At 40.4% G+C, this 26030-nt stretch overlaps 1 protein-coding gene across 13 annotated transcripts in view; it reads left to right on the top strand.

The window, feature by feature from the left end:
• The window catches only part of RPRD2 (regulation of nuclear pre-mRNA domain containing 2), a 112719-nt gene that overhangs the window by 40072 nt on the left and 46617 nt on the right, over nt 1-26030 (top strand). For 10 of the 13 annotated variants that reach the window (XM_055101789.2, XM_003817311.5, XM_055101806.3 and 7 more), the window contains exon 2: nt 13484-13613. In XM_055101789.2, coding sequence (XP_054957764.1) covers nt 13484-13613 — 130 coding nt within the window. Of the gene's footprint in view, nt 1-4170; nt 4190-13483; nt 13614-13681; nt 13990-26030 lie in introns of those variants that run through there. The other 3 variants (XM_063605576.1, XM_055101795.2, XM_055101801.2) reach the window with 3 other exon arrangements.

Below are 26030 nucleotides of genomic sequence, written 5' to 3'. Positions count from 1 at the left end.
CCTGAAAAAGACCTAAGACCCAGCTGATTTAGCAGCCACACTTGTGTGATTATGTGTTTGTGTTTGTTTTTATTAATGCGTGTTTTGTGGTTAAATATTAGTTTGAAATAATTTTTTAGGCTCAAAATTTTGAACAAGGCTGTTTTGTTTTTGTTTTTGTTTTTTGAGATGGGGTCTCACTCTGTTATTCAGGTTGGAGTACAGTGGTACAGTCTTGACTCACTGCAACCTCTGCCTCCCAGGCTCAAGTGATCCTCCCACCTCAGCCTCCCGAGTAGCTGGGACCACAGGTGCTTGCCACCGCATCCAGCTGATTTTTTGTATTTTTGGTAGACAGGGTTTCACCAAGTTGCCCAGGCTGGTCTCGAACTTCTAAGCTCAGGCATTCCTCCTGCCTCGGCCTCCCAAAGTGCTAGGATTACAGGTGTGAGCCACCACACCTGGCCTAAGAAGTCTGTTTCTTATAGCTAAAGTGGATGTCTTTGCTAGGCTGTATCAGATCTCATCCAGATAAAAAAAAAATTTTTTGAAATGGGGTCTCCCTATGTTGCCCAGGCTAGTCTCAAACTTCAGACTTTGAACTCTGAACTCGTAGGCCCAAGCAGTACTCTTTCCCCAGCCTCTTGAGTAGCTGGGATTACAGGTGTGTGCCACTGTGCCTGGCCTCATCACATATTTTTTAAAAATCTGTATAACTTACATTCAAGAGTTCCTATCCAGAATTCAGTCTGGTTTTAGACCTCATTTTAATATTTATTGCACCTTTAGTGCATGTCTCTCCATTATTACATATTGTTATTTCAGTGCTTATTAGTCCCTTGAATTCAGACTACCATATCTTACTTATTCTTACCTATTATAGCATGTGCTTTGCATGAAGCTGGTAGTTCATGAAAATTTATTGAATCTACCAATATTTCACGGACTTTGTCAAGTATCGCTGAGGGTTGTTTGCAGGATAGAGAAAAATTGATGCTTGGAGTTTTTCCTTTGGAGGATTTGGTATGGTTTGTTACTGATTTTTGTGATTCGCAGATCCTGGGTGAAAATGTATACTATTTGATTTAGTAGATTTCTAGATAATCATATGTAACAATGTTTAACAGAAATGAGTAGTAAATTAAGTAACTGGTGGATTGATACCTTATGAATGTTAACATACTACTCAGATTTTTAATTTAGATATGGCTCTTTCAGTGTATATTGAAGTTATTTTACTCAGGACTTGGCTTCTAAAGTCAGTACATAAAAGGAAATTAGGCTTGAAAATACTGGAAATTTTTAGTAATGACAAAATTTTTTATTTTTTTTGGTAAACAGCCTAGTACAGAAATATATATATGCATGATTTGTGCTATATTTGGTAGCATATAATTCCGTAGGGTGAATCATATTAAGAGAGTAAATCAGCTGAATGTTTTGAAGCCGATTTAGGGAGAGTCAAACTTCCTGGTTTCTCTCTCTCTCATCATCTTTATGAAGATAATATTTCTTCTGGTTCTTCATCAGTGAGTATTTCTCTATGGCCTCAGATGTCTTTCTGATAATTACAGTTTCACTTTCCTGGTTAACCATGCCTAAAATATTAAGTGGAAAATTGTAGAAATAAACAGTTCATAAGTTTTAAATTGTGCACCATTCTGAGTAGTATAATGAAATCTCATGCCATCTTGCCCGGGACAGGAATCCTCTCTTTGTCCTTTGTATCCATGCTGTTGACGCTTCCCACCCATTAGTGCCCCTGTTACATTGACTGCCAGGGTATTGCAGTGTTTGTGTTCAAGTAATCCTTAGTTTACTTAATAACGGTCCCAAAGCGCAAGAATAGTGATGCTTTTAATTTGGATATGCCAAAGAAAAGCCATTAAGTGCTTCCTTTAAGTGAAAAGGTTAAAGTTCTTAATAAGACAATGAATCATATGCTGAAGTTGCTAAGATCTGTGATAAGAATGAATCTCCTATCTGTGAAATGATGAAGAAGGAAAAAGAAATTCGTGCTAGTTTTGCTGTTGCACCTCATACTGCAAAAGTTATGGCCACGGTGCTTGATTAACTTCTTGGTTAAGATGAAAAGGGCATTAAATTTTTGGTGGAATATATGAACAGATATGTGTTTCCGTTGACAGCAGTCAGGTTCTGTACTGTCTGGTTTCAGGAATCCACTAGGGGTCTTAGAACATATACCCCCATGTTAAGGAGGGACTACTGTAATTGCCTTTACCCCTGAATATTTGTTTAGGGTTCTTGTTAATTGTTTTCTCTCTCACACTCTGGCTTAGTACTTACAGGTAAAAAAAATTTTTTTGAGACAAGAGTCTCTCTCTGTTGCCCAGGCAAGAGTGCAGTGGCACAATCTCAGCTCACTGGAGCCTCTGTCTCCCAGGTTCAGGTGATTCTCCTGCCTCAGCCTCTCGAGTAGCTGAGATTACAGGCATTTGCCACCATGCCTGGCTAATTTTTACTATAGATGGGGTTTCACCATGTTAGTGAAGCTAGTCTTGAACTCCTGACCTCAAATGATCCTCCCGCCTAGGCCTCCAAAAGTGCTGGTATTACAGGAATGCGTCACCATGCCCTGCCAAGTACTTACAAGTAAATTCTTTTTTTTTTTTTGAGACGGAGTTTTGCTTTTGTTGCCCAGACTGGAGTGCAATGGCGTGATCTCGGCTCATTGCAACCTCCGTCTGCTGGGTTCAAGTGATTCTCCTGGCTCAGCTTCCCGAGTAGCTGGGATTACAAGCATGTGCTACCACGCCCGGCTAATTTTGTATTTTTAGTAAGAGACAGGGTTTCTCCATGTTGATCAGGCTGGTCTCGAACTCCTGACCTCAGGTGATCCGCCCGCCTCGGCCTCTCAAAGTGTTGGGATTACAGGCGTGAGCCACCATGCCTAGCCAGTAAATTCTTGTAAGTTCGAATATGATATGACCTCTAGTAATGTACATCTCTTGATGTCTCTAATTTCTGTGTTAGTATATTCTTTGTACTTCATTCTGTAGAGCATATGGTATTCACATAATACTTTTGGTTATTGGGTATGGCACATACAGTGCTAGGGTTCTCATTGTTTCTCAGTCCCAACAAGAACATCTCATCAGAGGAGTTTAAGGTACATTTTAAGTTCATTCATTAGTATCTCCCCAGATAAACTTAATTGTGAGTCTGAATCCCTAAGCAAGAAATTAAGGTACTCCTTTAAAAAATATATTATTTAGTAAACAAAGCATCTCTGACTTCTATACATACAGCACCATTTGTTCAGTATTTTCAGTTCTTAAAAAAGAAATAAAATTATAACATTTAGATCCAAAAGGGGCCTTAGAAACTTTTTTGAGTACATTCATTTTACATAGACTTAGGCTAGTTGCGTCTTAGCTCAGCCTAACGTATGTGACCACCTGTCCTGATGTGATGCCCTTTCACTCTCAAAATGTAACAGTTTGAATGATAATGTGCTCATCCTCACATAGTGGTGGAGGAGTATGGCACTCAGATTTTCTATGTAGTTCAGTGTTCTTTCTGCTACCTTGATACTTTTTCAGATAATTTTTTCTTGTTAACCCTCAACAAAGCAACTAAGTGATTTTAAGGAAGTTGGAAGATTTATCTTTTTAAAGAGAAGATGTAGATTCTTTGAAAAAAGATGTTGTTTTCTTCTATTTAAATATTCAAGTGACACTGCCATTATTTGTACTGAGTGTCCTTACAGTTAAATATTTATTTAATCATAGGATATTGAAGCCAGAGGGTATGTTATGGACGATCTAATCTAAACTAGTTATTTCATATGGGTTTTTTTGTGTGTGTGGAGACAGGACCTTGCCCTGTCATTCACCCTGGAGTATAGTAGCACAACTATGGCTCACTGCAGCCTTGACCCCCCTGGGCTCAACCGATCCTTACATCTTGACCTCCCAAAATGTTGGGATTATGGGTGTGAGCCACCACACCTGGCCTATGCTTTTATTTTTTATATAAAGGTATTATAATTGTAACATAGAAAGTTTAGAAAATAACATTTATTTTAAAATATTCATATAATTTTTTTTTTTTTTTTTTTTTTGGAGACAGAGTCTCACTCTGTAGTCCAGGCTGGAGTGCAATGGCGCAATCTTGGTTCACTGCAACCCCTGCCTCCCAGGTTCAAGCGATTCTCCTGCCTCAGCCTCCCGAGTATCTAGGATTACAGGTACCCGCCACCACGGCCAGCTAATTTTTGTATTTTTAGTTTCACCATGTTGGTCATGCTGGGCTCAAACTCCTGACCTCAGGTGATCTATCCGCCTCAGCCTCCCAAAGTGCTGGGATTATAGGCATGAGCCACTGCGCCCGGCCCGCCTATACATTTAAATAGTGTATTTACATAATTTACATAATGGTATATGTACATTTTTCTTTCCTGTGTTTTCACGAACTCTCATGCAAGCATCTTCATGTTATTTACAGACATGTACTTATCCATATAATATGGATGTACCTTTATATATACATTTAAATAGTGTATTACATAATTTACATAATGGTATATGTACATTTTTCTTTCCTGTGTTTTCACTAACTCTCATGCAAGCATCTTCATGTTATTTATAGACATGTACTTATTATCCACATAATATGGATGCACCTTTACCTAACTATTCCCCTGTTACTATTCTTTAGGTTGCTTCTAGTTTTTCTACAACTATAAATAACATTTTTGTCCATGTGGCTTTTTCTTCTTTTTGTTTTTCCTTTCTACAGCCTGTTTTGCAAATGAAGACAGACCTAAGCTAATGAAAATGAATCTTTTTCAGGGGTTACAACTCAGATCTTTGGACTCTCGTGCTGATGCCCTTTCCATTATACCATAATGCTTGTTTTCTGTAAAGACTACATGGATTGAAAACACTATGTATCAGCTGTCTTAGCCCATTGTTGGAACAAGGCAAGGTAGACATAAAATGTAAATAATTCAAGTTAAAAATTATCTAACCCGTCTCCTACCAAGTTAACAGTTTTATTTTGTAGGTACTTAGACTTAAATCAGTAACCTTCCAGTTTCCTATTGTTAATTCCTTTCCCCTTCTGCATAATAATTAAAGCTGAATGCTTAGCTTGTAGATTGTTGAGGAATTGATGTTGTGAGAACACTGACTATATCTAGATTAACTTCTGCAACAGCCCCTAGAAAACCTCATTGTACCTAGCCCCTAGCACCTAATGCTGTGCATTTACAGAGAAGTCTTAGGGGATTGTTAGCCAAACTGAATAGAGGACTACTCTATTTTTCCCCTTTTCTTTTCTTCCTTCTCTTTTTTTTTCCTAATTTATTTATTCAAGAAGTAGTTACTGAATGCCAACTAAGTGTTAAGCACTATTCTAGGTGCTGAGAATTCAGCAGTAAATAAAACTGACAAAAATCCTTTCCCTTATGAGCCTATATTCTCGTGGGGAAGATAGGCAAAAAATAAATTGTATAGTATATTGGACAATTATGTGTTATTTGGGAGAATAAAGCAAAGAAGGGTGGTAAGAGTGTTGTTGGCTTGATGTTGCAATTTTTTTTTTTTTTTTTTTTTTGAGTCGGAGTCTTGCTCTTTCACCCAGGCTGAAGTGCAGTGGCGCAATCTTGGCTCACTGTAACCTCCGCCTCTGGGTTCAAGCGATTCAGCCTCAGCCTGCTCAGCAGCTGGGATTACAGATGCATGCCACCACACCCGGCTAATTTTTGTATTTTTAGTAGAGAGGGGGTTTCACCATGTTGGTCAAGCTGGTCTTGAACTCCTGACCTCAGGTGATCCACCCATCTTGGCCTCCCAAAGTGCTGGGATTACAGGCGTGAGCTACCGCACCTGGCCTGATGTTGCAGTTTTAAGTAAGGTAGTCAGGAACATATTCACTGAGAAAGGAACATTTGAGCAAGATTTAAAGAGGTGATTGAACTAGCCATGAGAAAAACGGGGGAAGAAAGTTCCAGAACAGTGAGCTTAACAGACCGTGAAGCAAGGACTCAGCCAGGTGTGTTGGAGGCCTTGTAAAGACAGCAAGGTGGCCTCTGTGGCTACAATGGAATCAGTGGTGATGAAGAAATTAGGTCAGGAAGATAACACAGTGCCAGATTGTTTAGGATTTCTAGGCCATTGTAAGGACTTTGAACTTTACTCTTGTTAAAGAGGGGACCATTATGGGAGGGATTTAAGAAGTAGAATAATATGATCAATTTATATTTTTAAAGGATCACCCTCTCTTCTGAGTTGAGATTAGACTGAAGCCAGGCAAAGGTAGAAGCAGGGAGACTAGGTAGGAGGCTACTGCAATAATTCAAGCAAAAGATGATAGTGACTTAGACCACAGGCAGTGATGGAGGTAGTAAGTAGTGGTTGGAGTCTGTATATGTTTTTTAAACTTGTTATTTTTGAATAATTTCAGATGTTAAAAAAGTTTCAAGAGTATTACAAAAACCTTCTGTGTACTTTCCACTCAGATTCCCGTTATTAACATTTTAACATATTTGCTTTATCTCTCTTACTGCTCTCTCTACAGGCACACACACCCTTTTTTTTTCTGAACTGTTTGAGCATATGTTGCAGACATGCTGCCCTATTTAGTACTTTGGTGTTCATTTCTTAAAAACAAGGATATTCCTTAAACAGTTGCATTAGTCAGCTTGGCTGCCATAACAAAATACCACAGACTGGGTGGCTTAAACAAAGAAATTGATTTTCTCACAGTTCTAGAGGTTGCAGAGTTCAAGATCAAGGTCCAGTTTGGTCTCTGGTGAGGGCTCAGGGCTCCTTCCTGGCTTTAGTCTGTCACACAGACAGTGGGGCGATTGTGGCTCATTGCACCCTCAGCCTCGCAGGCTCAAGTGATCCTCCCACCTCAGCCTCTGAGTAACAGGACTACAGTTATGCAATTACGCCTGGCTAACTTAAAATTTTTTTTTGGAGAGATAGCGTCTTACTGTGTTGCTCAGGCTGGTACCAACCTCATAGAATTGTGGTGAGGATGTAAGTTAATATCTGTATCCTCTTTAAACAGTCCCTGGCATATAGAAAGTATTAAATAAGTTAAAAATTATAGGCTGGGCGCAGTGGCTCATGCCTGTAATCCCAGCACTTTGGGAGGTCCAAGGCAGGTGGATCACCTGAGGTCAGGAGTTTTAGACCAGCCTGACCAACATGATGAAACCCCGTCTCTACTAAAAATACAAAAATTAGCCAGGCGTGCTGATGCGCACCCGTAGTCCCAGTTACTCAGGAAGCTGAAGCAAGAGAATTGCTTGAACCTGGGAGGCGGAGGTTGCAGTGAGCCGAGATCGCGCCACTGCACTCTAGCCTGGACAACAGAGCTAGACTGTCTCAAAAAAAAAAAACAAAAAAAAACACGAAACAAACAAAAGAAGAAGACAGTAGACTAGGCGCGGTGGCTCACGCCTGTAATCCCAGCACTTTGGGAGGTCCAAGGCAGGTGGATCACCTGAGGTCAGGAGTTTTAGACCAGCCTGACCAACATGATGAAACCCCATCTCTACTAAAAATACAAAAATTAGCCAGCCGTGGTGATGCGCACCCGTAGTCCCAGTTACTCAGGAAGCTGAAGCAAGAGAATTGCTTGAACCTGGGAGGCGGAGGTTGCAGTGAGCCGAGATCGCGCCACTGCACTCTAGCCTGGACGACAGAGCTAGACTGTCTCAAAAAAAAAAAAAAAACAAAAAAAAAAAACAAAACAAACAAAAGAAGAAGGCACTAGACTAGGCGCGGTGGCTCACGCCTGTAATCCCAGCACTTTGGGAGGCTAAGGTGGGTGGATTGCTTGAGGTCAGGAGTTCGAGACCAGCGTGGCCAACATGGTAAACCCTGTCTACTAAAAATACAAAAATTAGCTGGGCATGGTGGCAAGCGCCTGTAATCCCAGCTGCTGGAGAGGCTGAGGCACAAGAATCGCTTGAACCTGTGAGGCGGAGGTTGCAGTGAGCCGAAATTGCACCACCGCACTCTGGCCTGGGCGATAGAGTGAGACTAAGTCTCCAAAAAAAAGAACAAGGCAGTAAACAAGAGAAATTCCAGTCTTCTGGATGCTTATAATCCAGTGAGGATACAGACAAGTACACTACAATGTGATAAATGCTATAGTAGGTAAAAGTATAGGGTGCTTAAAGACCACTGCCTTTAAGCATTTTCCCAGATTACCTCAACCACTTTTTTTCATTCCTCCAGAATTTCCAAAGTGCTCTGACTAGAGTGGAGAGTTTGCATTGAGGAGAAGTAGTAATAAAATAGTTTGGGGTGGTTTGCGGGAAGAAGTAGAGATTTAACATGGGGGTGGTCAGAAACTGACATGAGTTAAATTTAAAATTTTGGACGTTTTCCTATGGATGAGTAGAAAACCACTGAAAACGGTTTAGGATGAGTTATCCTAGAAAAGGAAAATTCTGACTAAAAGAGAAAACACAAGGTAGCAGGGTTTTTGGCAATTGTGAGTAATTCATTAAAGATGGAACTTTGAATTTGAGGGGGAAGAAATGAGACTGGAAGAGAAGGCAGGATGCAGATTATAAAGGAAGCTAAAGTGTTTCAGCTTTTTCCATTGAGCAGTGCGAAATCATTGACAGATTTGATATGATAAATAATTGGACAATTTTGCATATTTGAAAATGAATTTGGCTCCCACTTCCCTACCTTGCTCCCCTGTTAAAATAGAAATGGGGATTGATTTATGTCCCACTCCTGAATGCATGTAAAATTTATACAAAAATACTTTCTATGAAAATGATTTGTAATCTGTAGACTTAATACCTGGGAGATGTCTTGAGATATAAAATCGCATCCTTTGGGCTGTGGGTTTTTTGTTTTCTCCAAATAAATCTGATCTTTTCTTAAAAAAAAAAAAGGAAGGAAGATAAAAAAAAGAAAAGAAATAAATTTGGCAACAATATAGGGAGGAAATTTAAGGGGAGCAAGTCTAGGGGCAGATGACTAGGAACCTGTTGCAGGGGTGGTTCAGGTCAACGGCGATGAAACCCAGAAAACAGCAATAGTAGGAAGGGAAAGACAAGAGGGGATAAAGTTGAGAAATATTATTGGAGACAAAATTGGCTAGAGTTTGGAGATTTATTAATAGGTGTAGGGGGATAAGGAGGAGAAGGAGTCAGAATTGCTAAAATTCTGACTAAAGAGTAGTAACAGATAGAAAAAGAGGAAGATGATTAATAAAATAATAAGGCCAGGCGCTGTGGCTCACGCCTGTAATTCCAGCACTTTGGGAGGCCGAGGCAGGCGGATCACCTGAGGTCGGGAGTTTGAGACCAGGCTGGCCAACATGAAGAAACCCCAGCTCTACTAAAAATACAAAAAAATTAGCTGGGTGCGGTGGCGCATGCCTGTAATCCCAGCTACTCAGGAGGCTGAGGCAGGAGAATCGCTTGAACCTGGGAGGCAGAGGTTGCGGTGAGCTGAGATCGTGCCATTGCACTCCAGCCTGGGCAACAAGAGTGAAACTCTGTCTCAATAAATAAATAAATTACAATAAAATAAAATATTAAAATCAGCCAGGTGCAGTGGCTCATGTTCGTAATCTCAGCACTTTGGGAGGCCAAGGCTGGTGGATTCCTTGAGGACAGGAGTTCAAGACCAGCCTGACCAACATAGAGAAACCCCGTCTCTACTTAAACTACAAAATTAGCCAGGCATGGTGACGCATGCCTGTAATCCCAGCTACTCGGGAGGCTGAGGCAGGAGAATCGCTTGAACCCAGGAGGCAGAGGTTGCGGTGAGCTGAGATCGTGCCATTGCGCTCCAGCCTGGGCAACAAGAGCGAAACTCCATCTCAAAAAGAAAAAAAAAAAAAATTAGCCAGACATGGTGGCATGTGACTGTAGTCCCAGCTATTTGGGAGGCTGAGGTGGGAGGATCACTTGAACCCAGGAGGCAGAGGTTTCAGTGAGCCAAGATTGTGACTGCATTCCAGCCTGGGTGACAGAAGAAAAAAAAAATTAAAATCAAGCTCAGGGTGCCTCGGAGACTTTGAAGTGGATGTGTACATTGACTGGTAAAGGGAAATCCAGGCTTGATATCTACAGATATGGGAGTCATTGATACATAGGTTGAAGTAGTTAAAGCAACTGGAAGGAGGTGATTATGCTGATAGCATTCCATTTGCTGTGTATTAAGCCCTATCTTAATTGTTTTACATACATTGTTTTATTTAGTTCTTCTAACAATCCTGTAAGGTTGTCATTTTACAAAGGAAAGCAACATAGAGAAGAGTTAAGTAGTGTAAAAGACTCCAAAGCTAACAAGTGACAGAGCCAGAAATGGAAAAGATTGACTTACAGCCTGAAATCTTAAAACACTATGCTATGAGTAGAGAAGAGTGCTCAGGAGAGAATCCTGGAGAACATCAACATTTAAATGAGGATGATCACGGCCAGACTGGCTACCTATACATGATTCTAGAGGAGGACCCGGAGAGGTAGGATGAAAACCAGGAGAGTGGTTAAGAGAGAAGCCAAAGGAGAAAGTACTGTGACAGATTATTCTGCACGCCAAAGCTATAAAGAAATAACATTAAAAAAAAATCTCCATTGAGTTTAGTAAATTGGAGTTTGTTAGTAACCTTGAAAATTGGTGTTTGAGTGAACTGTTCGCAACATAAATGAGATAACAATTTATAAAAAGCTCTTAGCATGGTAGATTGCATATTTTTTAAGTGCAATAAAAGAGTGGCTCCTATAATTATGGAGTTAATGGGAGTTAAAAGTGTAGACAGTGAGTATACAAAACTCTTTCAGACTCTTCACCCTAAAAGGTCTTAACTAACATTAGGCAAGGAAGGAAAGGCTAGGGGTAACCTAAGGTGGTCACAAGAAAACTTTAAGATAGGAGAGACTTGCATATACATATGTTGAGAGACAGCCTGAAGGAATACAATATAAATATATAAATATAAAGAAGAGGTCGGGTGCGGTGGCTCATGCCTGTAATTCCAGCACTTTGGGAGGCCAAGGCCTGTGGATCACCTGAAGTCAGGATTTCAAGACCAGCCTGCCAGCATAACATAGTGAAACTCCATCTCTACTAAAAATACAAAAAAATTAGCTGGGCTTGGTGACAGGTGCCTGTAATCCCAGCTACTTCGGGAGGCTAAGGCAGGAGAATAGCTTGAACCCGTGAGGCGGAGGTTGCAGTGAGCCAAGATTGTGCCATTGCACTCTAGCCTGGGCGACGAGTGAAACTGTCTCAAAAATAATAATAATAATAATTAATAAGTAAATACAAATAAGAATCAAATTAAAATACAAGAAGCGAGGATAAGCCAGGCGCAGTAGTTCATGCCTGTAATCCCAGCAATTTGGGAGGCTGAGGCGGGCAGATTGCTTGAGCCCAGGAGTACAGGACCAGCCTGGGCAACATGACAAACCCTTGTCTCTACTAAAAATACAAAAAAAATTAGCCAGGCATGGTGGCATGCCTGAAGTCCCAGCTACTCGAGAGGCTTGAGGTGGGAGGATCACCTGAGCCCAAGGAGGCTGCAGTGAACTGTGATCGCACCACTGCACCCCAGCCTAGGTGACAGGAGTGAGACCCTGTCTCCAAATAAACAAAAAACACAAAAAAAGAAGCAAGCATAGTTAATGGAGCATAAGGTTCTCAAGGTGTGAATAGAGTCTAGGAAACAGTACGTAGTGGAAGGATTACTCTTTAATAGGAGTGATGCTTTTTACTAGGTAAATTGATCTAGGTGAGTTTAAATGTGGATACATTTTTTGTGACAAGATAATTTCCATTTAACGATTTTTGCCTTCTCTGTGAAACACCATATAAGCTTATCTCCTGAGAGTGAGAAGAAGAGATGTGTAAAGATTCGGGCCTGACAAGTGGTTAAAATTTGAAATAGTTCTTTGAGAGAGGATGCTGACTAAGCACATGTGGAGGGACTGTATGTAGCATTGCGGGCCCAGGTGAAGAAGGAGACTTTTAATTCGTATGATTTAATTTTTTGTGTGTGATTTTAGAACCCAGCAGCAGAAATAAAGGTGCAGTAAATGCAGTTAGATTGATCCAAATTTGGGATTTCGTTGAGCACATGAGATAGAAGGCTGAATTAGGGAGAAGGACAAGAGTATGAGGGTTTTAATAAAATATTGGTTTAAATAATGGACAGAGACTCTGGAATTGATGAAGAATTGAGTACTGAGAAGAGAATGTAGAGTTAGAGAAAATAAAAAGCTGAGATCTTGATGAAATTGAAGAACAAGTATAATAGGAGTGGGAGGTTGTGATCAGAGAAGGAGATTTTAAAATGTACAAAGGAGTGGTTCTTGGAGGTCACCGAATGTGAGGTCAAGGAACTGAGAGACAAGAAAACATGGTAGATCATCCATATAGACATTGAAATTACCCAGCATAATAATGAAACTTAAGGTGACTTTGCTCAGGGTTCCAGATAGTACATTGATTGGGCTTTGTCATGAGCCATTGAAAAACTTAACCGACTGGGCGTGGTGGCTCACACCTGTAATCCCAGCACTTTGGGGAGGCCAAAGCAGGCAGATCACCTGAAGTCAGGAGTTTGAGATCAGCCTGGCCAACATAATAAAACCCTATCTCTACCAAAAATACAAAAAAATTAGCTGGGCGTGGTAGTGCACACCTGTAGTCCCATCTACTTGGGAGGCTGAGACAGGAGAATTGCTTGAGCCCAGGAGGCGGAGGTTGCAGTGAGCTGAGATTGCGCCACTTCACTGTAGCCTGGGCGACAGAGTGAGACTCCATCTCCAAAAAAAAAAAAAAAAACAAAAAGAAGAAGAAGAAAAGCTTAACCTAGATGCATACATAGGATCATATTATTTTGCAGGACATTCGTCTAGTGATGAAAGCAGCAGCAGAGCCTCCCTCCAGCAGATGGGAAGACTAAGACGTATCTGAGTAGTATCTGGATTGGTTGATGGGGAGAGGGTCTATCTGTAATAAATGTTAAGCAATTTGCTTGAGGTCACATTCTGATTTGATTACAAAGCCCATGCTCTTTCTACTAACCTTGGTATTTCTGCAACAAGTTGAGCATGTTCAACTCATTTTTTTTTTTTTTGTCTTCTCAGATGTTTGAGACTATAATTTTGTTTTATTTTAGCTTCTCCAGAGTTACTGGGTCTTTTTTTTTAGTGCCAAACATCTACAAAGTGAGGGAGAAATGTCCTTGAGGAGTACCTTGAACAGAAACTTAACGTGAAGTAGTCAAGGTTTTTAGTATGTTTGGTAAACTGATCCATTAGTTCATTTGTCAGTTTATCCATCCAGCCTCCCTTCCATCCATTAGTTCATTTGTCGGTTTACCCATCCATCCTTCCTCCCTTCCATCCATGTAATTACATTCATCTTTTTATATCCATGTAAGAAAAAAAAATAACCAGTTACAGTTTGAGAACACTGTATTTGGAATAAGTTGAACTAAGTGCAAATTGACTCATTTGGTTTTATTTATTGTCTTTTGTCATCTCTAGCTGCATATCCCCACCGTTTGAATCTCTTTTACCTTGCCAATGATGTCATACAGAACTGTAAAAGGAAAAATGCAATCATATTCCGTGAATCATTTGCTGATGTACTTCCTGAAGCAGCTGCTCTAGTGAAGTAAGTAAATCTTTATTGCTCTATGGGATCTAAACTTAGACAACTTAGAATTTTAGTTTCTTAGCCCATTAAGAACTGTAATAATTGAACATGCTTGAAGATTAAGGATAATTTGCCTAAATGGTTGATTATTACTTTCTTGTTAACACACGTTTTTCTTTCTTTCTTTTCTTTTCTTTCTCTCTCTCTCTCTTTCTTTCTTTCTTTCCTTTCCTTTCCTTCCTTTCTTTTCTTTCTTTCTTTCTTTCTTTGAGACAGAGTCTCGCTCTGTTGCCCAGGCTGGAGTGCAGTGGCGCGATCTCGGCTCGCTGCAACCTCCGCCTCCCGGGTTCAAGCAATTCTCTTGCCTCAGCCTCCCAAATAGCTGGGACTACAGGTGCGTGCTACCATGTCCGGCTAATTTTTTGTATTTTTAGTAGAGATGGGGTTTCACCATGTTAGCCAAGATGGTCTTAATCTCCTGACCTCATGATCCACCTGCTTCAGCCTCCCAAAGTGCTGGGATTACAGGCGTGAGCCACTGTGCCTGGCCATGTTTTTCTTTTAAAAGCTCTCTCTTCTGTTTTCAAAAGCTGGTCTCCTGTTTATCCTTATTTGACCATGTATGTCTCCTGGTGATAATCTCTGAATGTGCTTCCTTCTAACTGCTGTGTCTGTTTTGTTTGTTTGTTTTAACACATTTCATTTCCTCTTTCTGAGTCTTACTGAAATTTTTTTCCCTCCATGAAATCTGTAAAGAGAAACGGAAATTATTTCCCACCGTCATACTCCCAACTCCATATTGATTTAACTTCATTTTTAGCGGTAGTTGGATCCAGCACTTCCCACAGTGTATTCCTATGAAATGATCAGAGGAAGAAGGGTTCTGTGCTCAAAAAAGTTTAGAAAATGATCCATACTACTTTTCCTTTCCTGAAGATTCAGAGTTCACATTACCATATCAATAATTTTATTTCTTTTTGGAGCTTTACAAAGCTAATTTCAAAACATTTCCTGGCTGAGCACGGTGGCTCACGCCTGTAATCCTAGCACTTCGGGAGGCCAAGGCGGGTGGTGGATCATGAGGTCAGGAGATCAAGACCATCAAGAGATGGTAAAACCCTGTCTCTACTAAAAAATACAAAAAAATTAGCCGGGCGTGGTGGCAGGCACCTGTAGTCCCAGCTACTCAGGAGGCTGAGGCAGGAGAATGGCTTGAACCCAGGAGGCAGAGCTTGCAGTAAGCCGAGATCACGCCACTGCACTCCAGCCTGGGCGACAGAGTGAAACTCCGTCTCAAAACAAAACAAAACAAAACCACAGCATTTCCTAAACTCTGACCATGGGCCCTTCTTTTTGAATGCCTATCGAACATCCCCACATTCGGGGAGAATTCTGGTGTATATACAGTACAAACTTATATCTGATCTTATTTTTGCCCTGTATTAATACTGTGTTCTTTGTGTTGCATCCATATTTGTAAATTGTTTTCTATAAGAGGCACACACAGTTACAGGATAAACAATATATAGAACAATATATAAACAGTTATATGGAACAACCATAATAGCTAAATGCTTCCTCAGATTATATATTTATTATCATTGACCCATTTGTTAGTATTAACCCAGTCAGAACTGAATGATCCTGTCAAATTATGGAATATATTGAAAATAAGAAATAAAACAAAAGAACTGACTGATCCCTCTTCCTTCCATAGGATTGTTAACTTAAAATGTCTACCTTGCTATTAGAAAAGATTAAAATATGGTACTACTTGAATGTACTAAGTAAATAAGTGCATAAAATAATAACACCTACCATTTGTTGGATATTTATAATTGACTAAATATTATACAAAGTGCTTTATCATTTAATTTTGAGAACAACTTTATACCGTGGGCACTATTGTTACCTTAATTTTTTCTTTTTTTGAGATGGAGTTTCGCTCTTGTTGCCCAGGCTGGAGTGCAGTGGCACAATCTCGGCTTACCGCAACCTCCGCCTCCTGGGTTCAAGCAATTAGGCAATTCTCCTGCCTCAGCCTCCCGAGTATCCAGGATTACAGGCATGCACCACCACGCCCAGCTAATTTTGTATTTTTAGTAGAGACGGGTTTCTCCATGTTGGTCAGGCTGCTCTCGAACTCCTGACCTCAGGTGATCCGCCTGCCTCCGCCTCCCAAAGTGCTGGGATTACAGGAGTGAGCCAACGCACCTGGCCTTGTTACCCTAATTTTAAGGAAGAAGAAACTGTGGCTTGGAGAGATTAGGTAAATTGCCTAAGCTCTCAGAGCTGCCTGGAGGCAGAGAGCCAGATTCCCACTTCAGGCTATCTAAATCCAAAGCCCATGTTGTTTGCCACTTAACCACTAATCCATGCTGCCTCTTTATATATAAAACCCAGTATAATTGTGAATAAGAACAACAATACACCAGAGTTTCTGCTATAAATATCACTGTAGTATCTATAACTTAGCCTAGTGTTTCCTTGACTTGAATTTCATGACCTATTTCATGGATTAATATACAGTTGTCAACCTTTTTTTTTTAAACCATGTAAAGATATGTTTAAAAACAACTACTTTGTGTGTTACTACCATTGTTTCATGGAAAAAAGTGAGAAGGACATAATCTCGGAATAAAGTACAGTTCTTAAATTAAAACCTTAAGCCCCCAAGAATGTTTTAACTCAATGAAACATGTCTTCAGAAACCTGTAGTAAGCATCATACGTAATGATGAAACAAAGCATTCCAAGACAGAAGTCCTTCTTTATCATTACTATTGATCATTATGCTGGAGGTTCCATTTATTTAGAAATGAATGAATGAATAGATAGGTCAGGTGCAGTGGCTCATGCCTATAATCCCAGCACTTTGGGAGGCCGAGGCAGGCAGATCACTTGAGGTCAGCAGTTCAAGACCAGCCTGGCCAACATGGTGAAACCCCATCTGTAGTAAAAGTACAAAAAGTAGCTGGATGTGGTGGTGCACACCTGTAATCCCAGCTACTCGGGAGGCTGAGGCACAAGAATCGCTTGAACCTGGGAGGTGGAGGTTGCAGTGAGTTGAGATCATGCCTCTGCCCTCTAGCCTGGGCGACACAGCAAGACCCCGTCTCAAGAAAAAGAAAAAAGGAATGAATTAATAAATAAAATGCATTTAGAAGAGACAGAATTGTCATTACTTGCAGGTAATATAATTATCTACATCAGAGGGGCAACCCTTTTCTGTAAAGGGTCGATAGTTAAGTAGTTTAGGCTTCTTGAGCCATAGTGTCTCTGTCACAGCTCCTTAACAATGCCATTCTAGCATGAAAGCACCAAACAGTACAGAAACAAATGGGTATGGCTATCTTCCAATAAGAATAGGCAGAAGGCCAGATTTGGTCTGAGGTTCATAATTTGCCAGCCCTTAGCCTACATAGAAAGTCATGATGATCAACTAATAAGATAACTCAGCTAAATAGCCAGATTCAAGTTGAACATACAAAATCAGTAGCTTTCCTATGTATGCCAGCAGCAACTTATTTTAAACTGTAATTAGGAAGAAAGATTTATCTTGCAAGACAAAAAATAAAAGAAAAACCCCACCCAAGAATAAATATAAGAAGTATGTGAGGCTTTTATAAAATTTCAAAAATTTAAAGGATATTAAAGAAGATCTGGATAAATGAAGATATATAGGGTTTTTTGAAGGAAAAGATTTGGTATTGTTAAAAATACATTTATTTCCTAATATGTTATTTATACTCTGTAATCCCAATCAAAATCTCAGTAGGATTTCCTGTGGAAGGATAAATATCCAAGGTAATTTTTTTTAAGAAAAGTAAGGTTAAAATTCCCTACCGGTTATCAAATATATCTTAAAACAATAATGGAAGCAGGAATAGCAGATTGTATTAGTGAAACAGAATATACTCTTGCTTATAAATAAATAAATTATAAAGTATATGGTAAATCAGAGGATATTAAAATAAGAGCTTAATGGCAGGTGTGATGGTTCTCACACCTGTAATCCTTGCACTTTTAGGAGGCTGAAGTGGGAGGATCACTTGAGGCCAGGAGTTTGAGACCAGCCTGGGCAATATAGCGAGACCCTGTCTCTACAAAAAAAATTAAAAATTAGCCAGGTGTGGTGGCATGTGCCTGTAGTCCTAGCTACCAGGAGGCCAAGGCAGGAGGATCTCTTGAGTCCAGGAATTCAAGACTGAAGTGAATTATAATCATACCATGGCACTCCACACTCCAGCCTGGGTGACAGAGCAAGACGCTATCTCTTAAATAAACAAATACAGAACTTAAGTATTCCTTAAATAGCCCCATCCTAACCACCACTTCCCCTTTTAAAACTCACACCTGTAATCCCAGCACTTTGGGAGGCCAAGGAGGGTGGATCACAGGGTCAGGAGATCGAGACCATCCTTCCTGACTAACACAGTGAAACCCCGTCTCTACTAAAAACACACATACACACACACACACAAAATTAGCCAGGTGTGGTGGCGGGCGCCTGTAGTTCCAGCTAGTCAGGAGGCTGAGGCAGGAGAATGGCATGAACCCGGGAAGCAGAGCTTGCAGTGAGCCGAGAGCATGCCACTAAAGCCTGGGTGACAGAGCGAGACTCTGTCTCAAAATAATAATAATAAATAATAATAATAATAATAATAAAAAATAAATAAAATTAAAATAATAAAAAATAAAATAAAACTCTTATTCACAATACTACTATACACTGATTCCTTTTCTGAATTTTTTTCTCTTAAGGCTATTTTGATTCCTTTAATTCAAGGGGGGCAAATGTCTAGAAGTTCCTGGCAGGTAATATAGATGAGTGAAGTAGGTTGAGTGTGAGAAAAAAATCCACTTAATAGGGACAGCAGTTACTCAGTCCTAGGCTGATGGCCATGAAGAAATATAAGCCCAACATTAACATATGCTGCCAAACTTTTCTCGCTTTTAAACCAGGACAGAAATTTGGATTTTTATATGAAGTCACACCATTTTTATATGTGTGACATTGTCAGATTTAAAAAATAATATTGCTGACAAAACACATTTGATGATCATATTGAACCATGGGCAACTTATTAGGGACATTAATTTTATTCCTTGAATGCCTTTAAGGTGTTTATTGATTTCACTTGATTAAAAATTGGTATGGGGTGGACTCAACGGCCACATGTTAAAAGAGATGCCCAAATAAGGGAAAGTAGGACTTTCAGATAAGTTGGGAAACTATTTTCTCTAGTACTTATCCAGTTATTTCAGTTCTTTTTATTAAATTTCAGTTTATCTTTTCCATCCCAGGTTGGAAATTCCATGGGCTGGAAACCTGGAGATTGTATTTTAGATATACTAGTTATTATTGTAGGAAAATATGTATGTGAGAGGGAGGGGTAAAAATGAAAGTTAAACCAACCTGGTATTTGCCATTTGTGTCCTAGAGGTCCTAGCTAAGGGACAGAAATGCCAGTTTATCTGAATATACATCACCATGAGACCGGAATAGTTGAAACACTAATTTGAAGCACAGGAAAAGTGTCTATGAATGTCAGAGTTGAGTTACACTTGGGAAACTGTGGACTACTCTGCAACCAGCAACGACTTCAATAAGTTATATATAGATTATAGAAGAATCCCTTTAAGAACTGAGGGTTTGCTTGTATTGTGTCAGGGTGGTGTAAGAGTAGGTATATCTTTAATGTGGGTAGAGCTTTCCAAAATCCTGTCCCTATCCCACGTTTTCGTAAAAGGCAATTATTTGTGCTTATACATTTTCATCTTTAATTGAACTGAAAAATGAATTTATGCTAGTTGTTATATAAGAGCTTAATGTGATTTTATTGACTCTTAAAGGTGTATAGAGAATTATATGCATGACCTTTTTTGGGAAAAGGTGTCATGACAGATTTTGAGGAAATAATGAGCTTGGTACCAGTTAAATACCCATAATCTGAAAATTTGAAATGCAAAATGCTCCAAAATCTGGAGCTTTTTGAGCACCAACATGATGCACACAGAAAATGCTCATTGGAGCATCTTGGATTTCAAATTAGAGATACTCAGCCAGTAAGGATAATGCAAATATTCCGAAATCTGAAAACAAAAATTTTTTTTTTTGAGACAGAGTTTCGCTCTTATTGCCCAGGCTGGAGTGCAGTAGCGCGATCTCAGCTCACTGCAACCTCCGCCTCCTGGGTTCAAGCAGTTATCCTCCCTCAGCCTCCTGAGAGGCTGGGATTACAGGCATGCGCCACCACGCCTGGCTAATTTTGTATTTTCAGTAGAGACGGGGTTTCTCCATGTTGGTCAGTCTGATCTCAAACTCCTGACCTCAGGTGATCCACCCGCCTCGGCCTCCCAGAGTGCTGGGATTACAGGTGTGAGCCACAGCACCCGGCCAGTTGAGAATTTCTACTTAAATGTTATATGTCCATATTCAGTTCAGAATGCCTGAAACACTAACATGCCTTACTTTGTGTAAAGTCCTACTCCTACAGTTTCAATTTATGTGAAAATATGTTCAATATAAATTGAAAATTGCTATATAAATGGTAACTAACTTTGCAGATAAGCAGATTGGATTTTATTATTTCTATTTTTTTTTCTTTTTATTTGAGATGGAGTCTCACTCTGTCGCCCAGGCTGGAGTGCAGCAGCACGATCTCGGGTCACTGCAACCTCCGCTTCCTGGGTTCAAGCGATTCTCCTGCCTCAGCCTTGAGAAGCTGGGATTACAGGCGAGCGCCACCATGCCCAGCTAATTTTTGTATTTTTAGTAGAGACAGGGTTTCACCATGTTGGTCAGGCTGGTCTTGAACTCCTGACCTCATGATCCGCCTGCCTTGACCTCCTGAAGTGCTGGGATTACAGGCATGAGCTACCGCACCCGGCCCAGATTTTATTATTTCTTTCTACAAAATGAGAAAAACTGAAGTCCAGAGCAGTTAAGATACCACCCAAAGGAAAATGACAATTTAGTAAAAGTCCTGGGACTAGAACCCAGATTTTTCTGACTCTCAGTCCTCTATTATTTCTATTCTGCCAAATAGCCCTCCTAAATCTAACTTACAATTTTTCATTTTATAACAGCACCTTAGTAATCTTTAATTTTTCTTTCTTATTTCTTAGTCACTTACCAGGGACTGATTCTTCTGTTAAAGTTTCTTCCTCCTTTTCTCTCTGCCTTTCAATTTTCTGTTATTGTTGCTCTGTTTGATATATTTATATTAATATTATAGCCTGCTAACTAGTTTCCCGGTTTGTGTTACCTTTTTCATTCACTTCAGACTACATACACACAGATGTCTAGAGATACAATGGTTTAAGACCATAGTCTCTGGAACCAGTGTGCATAGATTTGAATTCTGGCTCTGCCACCTCATAACTCTATAACTTTAGGTAAATAAAATTAGTTTCTCGTCTGTATAATGAATCCAGTAATAGTACATACTTCATAAAGTGTGGAAACTAAAGAGTTAATAATATATATAAAGGGCTTAGAACAGTAACTGACATTTAATAAACAATAAATATTAGCTGCTGCTATGATGAGGAAGATGACTGTGCCTACTACTGCCATTATTATTATTAACAAATTAATATTAGCAAGGCATACTCTGAAAACCTTTAAAATATATTTTTATATTGCTTTATGATTTAAGAAATTTCTGGCCGGGTGAGGTGGCTCACGCCTGTAATCCCAGGACTTTGGGAGGCCGAGGCAGGTGGATCACCTGAGGTCAGGAGTTTGAGACCAGCCTGACCAACATGGAGAAACCCTGTCTCTACTAAAAATACAAAATTAGCCAGGCGTGGTGGCACATACCTATAATCCCAGCTACTCGGGAGGCTGAGGCAGGAGAATTGCTTGAACCTGGGAAGCAGAGGTTGCAATGAGCCGAGATTGCATCATTGCACTCCAGCCTGGGCAACAAGAACAAAACTCCGTCTCAAAAAAAAAAAAAAAAAGAAAAAGAAATTTCCTTCCATCTTTATTATCTTCTTTGATTCTCAAATCAAATATATGATATAATTAGGGGCAAAGATTATTATCCTCATTTTACAGATGAGGATACTGATGATCAAATAAATCATATAAATCTACTTGGAGATAGGAAACTGAACATTAAAAAGTAAGAGAGGGCTGGGTGTGGTGGCTCATGCCTATAATCCCAGCACTTTGGGAGGCCAAGGCAGCAGTATCACCTAAGCCCAGGAGTGTGAGACCACCCTGGGCAACATAGGGAGACGTCATTTCTACTAAATTAACTGGGTGTGGTGGCATATGCCTGTGGTCCAAGCTACTTGGAAGGCTGAAGCAGGAGGATCGCTTGAGCCTGAGTGGTGGAGGCTACAGTGAGCTGTGGTGGTGTCACTGCACTCTGCCTTGAGCGACAGAGTGAGACCCTGTCTCAAACAAACAAACAAACAAGCAAAAAAGGGATGCCACTTAAAGCCTTCTACAGTCAAATCTCAGTCTTCCCATCCTTACCACCAGCTCTCCTGAATCCCAGTAATGAGACATTGCTCTAGCCAAACGCTCATACTGTGTATCTTAATATAAGTGCTTATGAATTTTTCTTCATGGAGTAGCTCTTCCTCCTTGGGAAGCAGCAGAGCTTAGAGGTTAAAAATGCAAGGTTTGGAGTCAAACTTGCAAGGTTGCCTGGGTTTAAATCCTGGATCTCTTACTTGGTAGAGTAGTTTATTTAACTTTCTTGTGCTTCAGTTTTCCCATCTGTAAAATGAGAATAATAGTACAGTTTGTCTCTTAGGGATGCTGTGAGGATTAAATAGGCTAATATATGTAAAGCATTATAAAGGAACATGAAAATGCTCTAAAAATCGGTGAGCTAAGTATCCATCTCAAGAAGTTTTAAAAGAAGAGCAAAATAAGCCCAAGAAAGGAAGGATATAATAAAATAAGAGCAGAAACTAATTAAATAAAAAACAAATACACAGTGAGGTACTTTCAATGTCAAATTCATTGTAAGAGAGAATAGAATAATGTTTGCCAGGGACTGGGGTAGGGGGCAGGGAATGGGGAGTTATTGTTCAATGGGTATAGAGTTTCAGTTTTGCAGGATGGGAAGAGTTCTGGAGATATGGATGGTGGTGATGGTTGCACAATACGAATGTACTTAATGCCATTTAATTGTACACTTGAAAATGGTTAAGATAGGCCGGGTGCTATGGCTCGCGCCTGTAATCCCAGCACTTTGGGAGGCCAAGGCGAGTGGATCATGAGGTCAGGAGTTCAAGATCAGCCTGGCCAACATAGTGAAACCCCATCTGTACTAAAAATACAAAAATTAGCTGGGCATGGTGGCATGCGCCTGTAGCCTGTAGTTCCAGCTTCTTGGGAGGCTGAGGCAGGAGAATCACTTGAACCCGGGAAGTGGAGGTTACAGTGACCCGAGATCACGCCACTGCACTCCAGCTTGGGTGATACAGTGAGACTGAGTCTCAATAAATAAATAAATAAAAAGTTTTTAAAAAGAAAAAGGCCGGGTGCTGTGGCTCACGCCTGTAATCCCAGCACCTTGGGAGACCAAGGCGGGTGGATCACTTGAGGTCCGGAGATCGAGACCATCCTGGCCAACATGGTCAAACCCCATCTCTACTAAAAATACAAAAATTAGCTGAGCGTGGTAGCGCGTGCCTGTAGTCCTAGCTACTTGGGAGGCTAAGGCAGGAGAATTGCTTGAACCCAGGAGGCAGAGATTGCAGTGAGCCGAGATTGCCCCACTGCACTCCAGCCTGGGCAACAGAGCGAGACTCTATCTCAAAAAGAAAAGAAAAGAAAAGAAAATGTTAAGGTATCTGGGTGTGGCGTGATGGCTCACACTTGTAATCCGAACACATTGGGAGGCCAAGGTGGGTGGATTGCTTGAACCCAGGAGTTTGAGACCAACCTAAGCAACATGGCAAGACCCCATCCCTACAATAAATACAAAAATTATCTGGATATGGTGGTGCGTGCCTGTGTTTCCAGCTACTCAGGAGGCTGAGGCGGGAGGATCTCTTGAGCCCAGGAGGTCAAGGCTGCAGTGAGCCATAATCATGCTATTACACTCTAGCCTGGGTGACATAGCGAGTCTCTGTCCCAAATATGAACTCTTTAATAAAGGATTCTGGGGTATAACACTTTCTGTATAGAAAAAATAAATGATTTCCTACACTGTACACAGAAATATATTCCAAGTGAATTACTTTGGTGTGTAAAACAAAACTTTAAAATATTTGGAGAAAATATAAATATTTTTATGATTATAGGGAATAAAGGCTCTTAAGACACAAAAAACTGTAATAAAAATATTTGAGTTTGATTACATAAAAATTAAACTTCTGCATTACAAAAGATAACATAAAACTAAAGTGGTACATTAGGGAAGATATTTGTCGTAGACTAAGTTATATGAATGGGAATTATGTTAGGAGATACAGAGTGGCAAATTTTTGAATTTTTAGAATGAAAATCTATCCTCGCCGGGCGTGGTGGCTCCCAGCACTTTGGGAGGCCGAGGTGGGTGGATCACCTGAAGTCAGGAGTTCGAGAGCAGCCTGACCAACATGGTGAAACCCTGTCTCTACTAAAAATACAAAAAATTAGCTGGGTGTGGTGGCGGGCGCCTGTAATCCCAGCTACTCGGGAGGCTGAGGCAGGAGAATCGCTTGAACCTGGGAGGCAGAGGTTGCAGTAAGCCGAGATTGCACGCCACTGCACTCCAGCCTGGGTGATAGAGTGAGACTCTGTCTCAAAAAAAAAAAAAAAAAAAAAAATCTATCCTCATTCACTGTTTTTCAGCTTCAAGGGTTTTTGACTAAGTATTGACTGCCTCTCTCTTGAGGTGATCCTTCCTCCCTCCCTTTCCCTGTCTCGAGCTATTCTCATGCGTCAGCCTCCCAAGTAGCTGGCGCTAGGGGTGTGTGCTACCTGGCCTGAGTCAACCCATTACTTAGTCTTTTATTCAGACAATTAGCAAATGTTACTAAGGACCTGTAAGACAGCACATTATTCTGATGACTTCCCAGTAATGAGGTATTGATAAAGGAAAGAGACCCCTCTGAGTGAGGTACAAGATTGTGGTGTTTAGTTTTATGTAACTGTGACATCTGGACACCTCCTCTTGTACTTTATCAACTTTCCCCTTTAAAATAATTTGCTAGTACCTTCCTGTTACAAGAGTAAGGGGGGTGTCATTAGCAAAGAAAGCATCTGTTGAACATCCTAGCAATTCTATAAGGTCGCTGTTGAACATCCTAGCAGTTCTACAAGGTCAGCCAATTTTTTTTTTAACTTAAAAATCAAAGAAGAAAAGGTTATGTAACTAAGCATGTTACATGGTTTGTGGTGATTGTAAATTCTGTGAAAATTGACATTGTGGTCAGTAGTGGCTTTTTTTTTTTTTTAATGGAGTTTTGCTCTTGTTGCCCAGGTTGGAGTGCAGTGGTGCGATCTCAGCTCACCACAACCTTTGCTTCCCGGGTTCAAGCGATTCTCCTGCCTCAGTCTCCCAAGTAGCTGGGATTACAGGCATGCGCCACCACGCCTGACTAATTTTGTATTTTTAGTAGAGATGGGGTTTCTCCATGTTGGTCAGGCTGGTCTCGAACTCCCAACCTCAGTTGATCCCAAAGTGTTAGGATTACAGGTGTGAGCCACCACACCCAGCCAGTAGTGGCTTTTTAACCTCTCAGGCTGGAGTACAGTGGCACAATCACGGCTCACTGCAGCCTTGACCTCTGGGTTTCAAGCAGTGCTCCTACCTCAGCTCCCCAGATAGCTGAGACTACAGGCACGCACAACCATACCTGGCTAATTTCTGTATTTTTTGTAAAGGCAAGGTTTCACCATGTTGCCCAGGCTGGTCTCGAACTCCTAGCCTCAAGCGATCCTCCCACCTCGACCTACCAAACTACGAGGCCTTTCTCAAAAAAAAAAAAAAAAAGAAAGAAAATAATATCCTGTTGTCATTCATTCAGCTACTATTTAGTAACAGCAAAGAAACAACAACGAATAAGTTATAATCACTGTTTTGAAGAAGTTCTGTAGTCTAGTTGAAGAAACAGTTGTTTGTATATAATTATGATTTGACTTCTGGCAGAATAGTCAACCATCTATTCCAAGGAGTCATTTTGTTATAAAATAACTACATCCTTGACAAAACTTAAGCAGAACCAAAAACAGTGGATGTATTAGAATGGCAAAGCTAACATTAACCAGCATGCCGATAACATTAATACTATGTGATCTTGGCATTTAAACTAGGCTCTGGAGAAGGGCAAATGTGCTCTTGTGTAATTAGCTCCCCCTGGCTTCTGAGATATAGTTTCTCTATATGAACACATTTTCTGTTTAGGCCACAAGGAATCCCATAGGTTAAAAACAAACGTGCTCACAGTGAAAGATCTCTGAACACACAGAAAAACA

Source organism: Pan paniscus, chromosome 1, assembly GCF_029289425.2.
Source record: "Pan paniscus chromosome 1, NHGRI_mPanPan1-v2.0_pri, whole genome shotgun sequence".
Classification (NCBI taxonomy): Eukaryota; Metazoa; Chordata; class Mammalia; order Primates; family Hominidae; genus Pan; species Pan paniscus.
The sequence above is the reverse complement of the archived record's forward strand: the minus strand, read 5'-3'. Positions and strand labels throughout refer to the sequence as shown.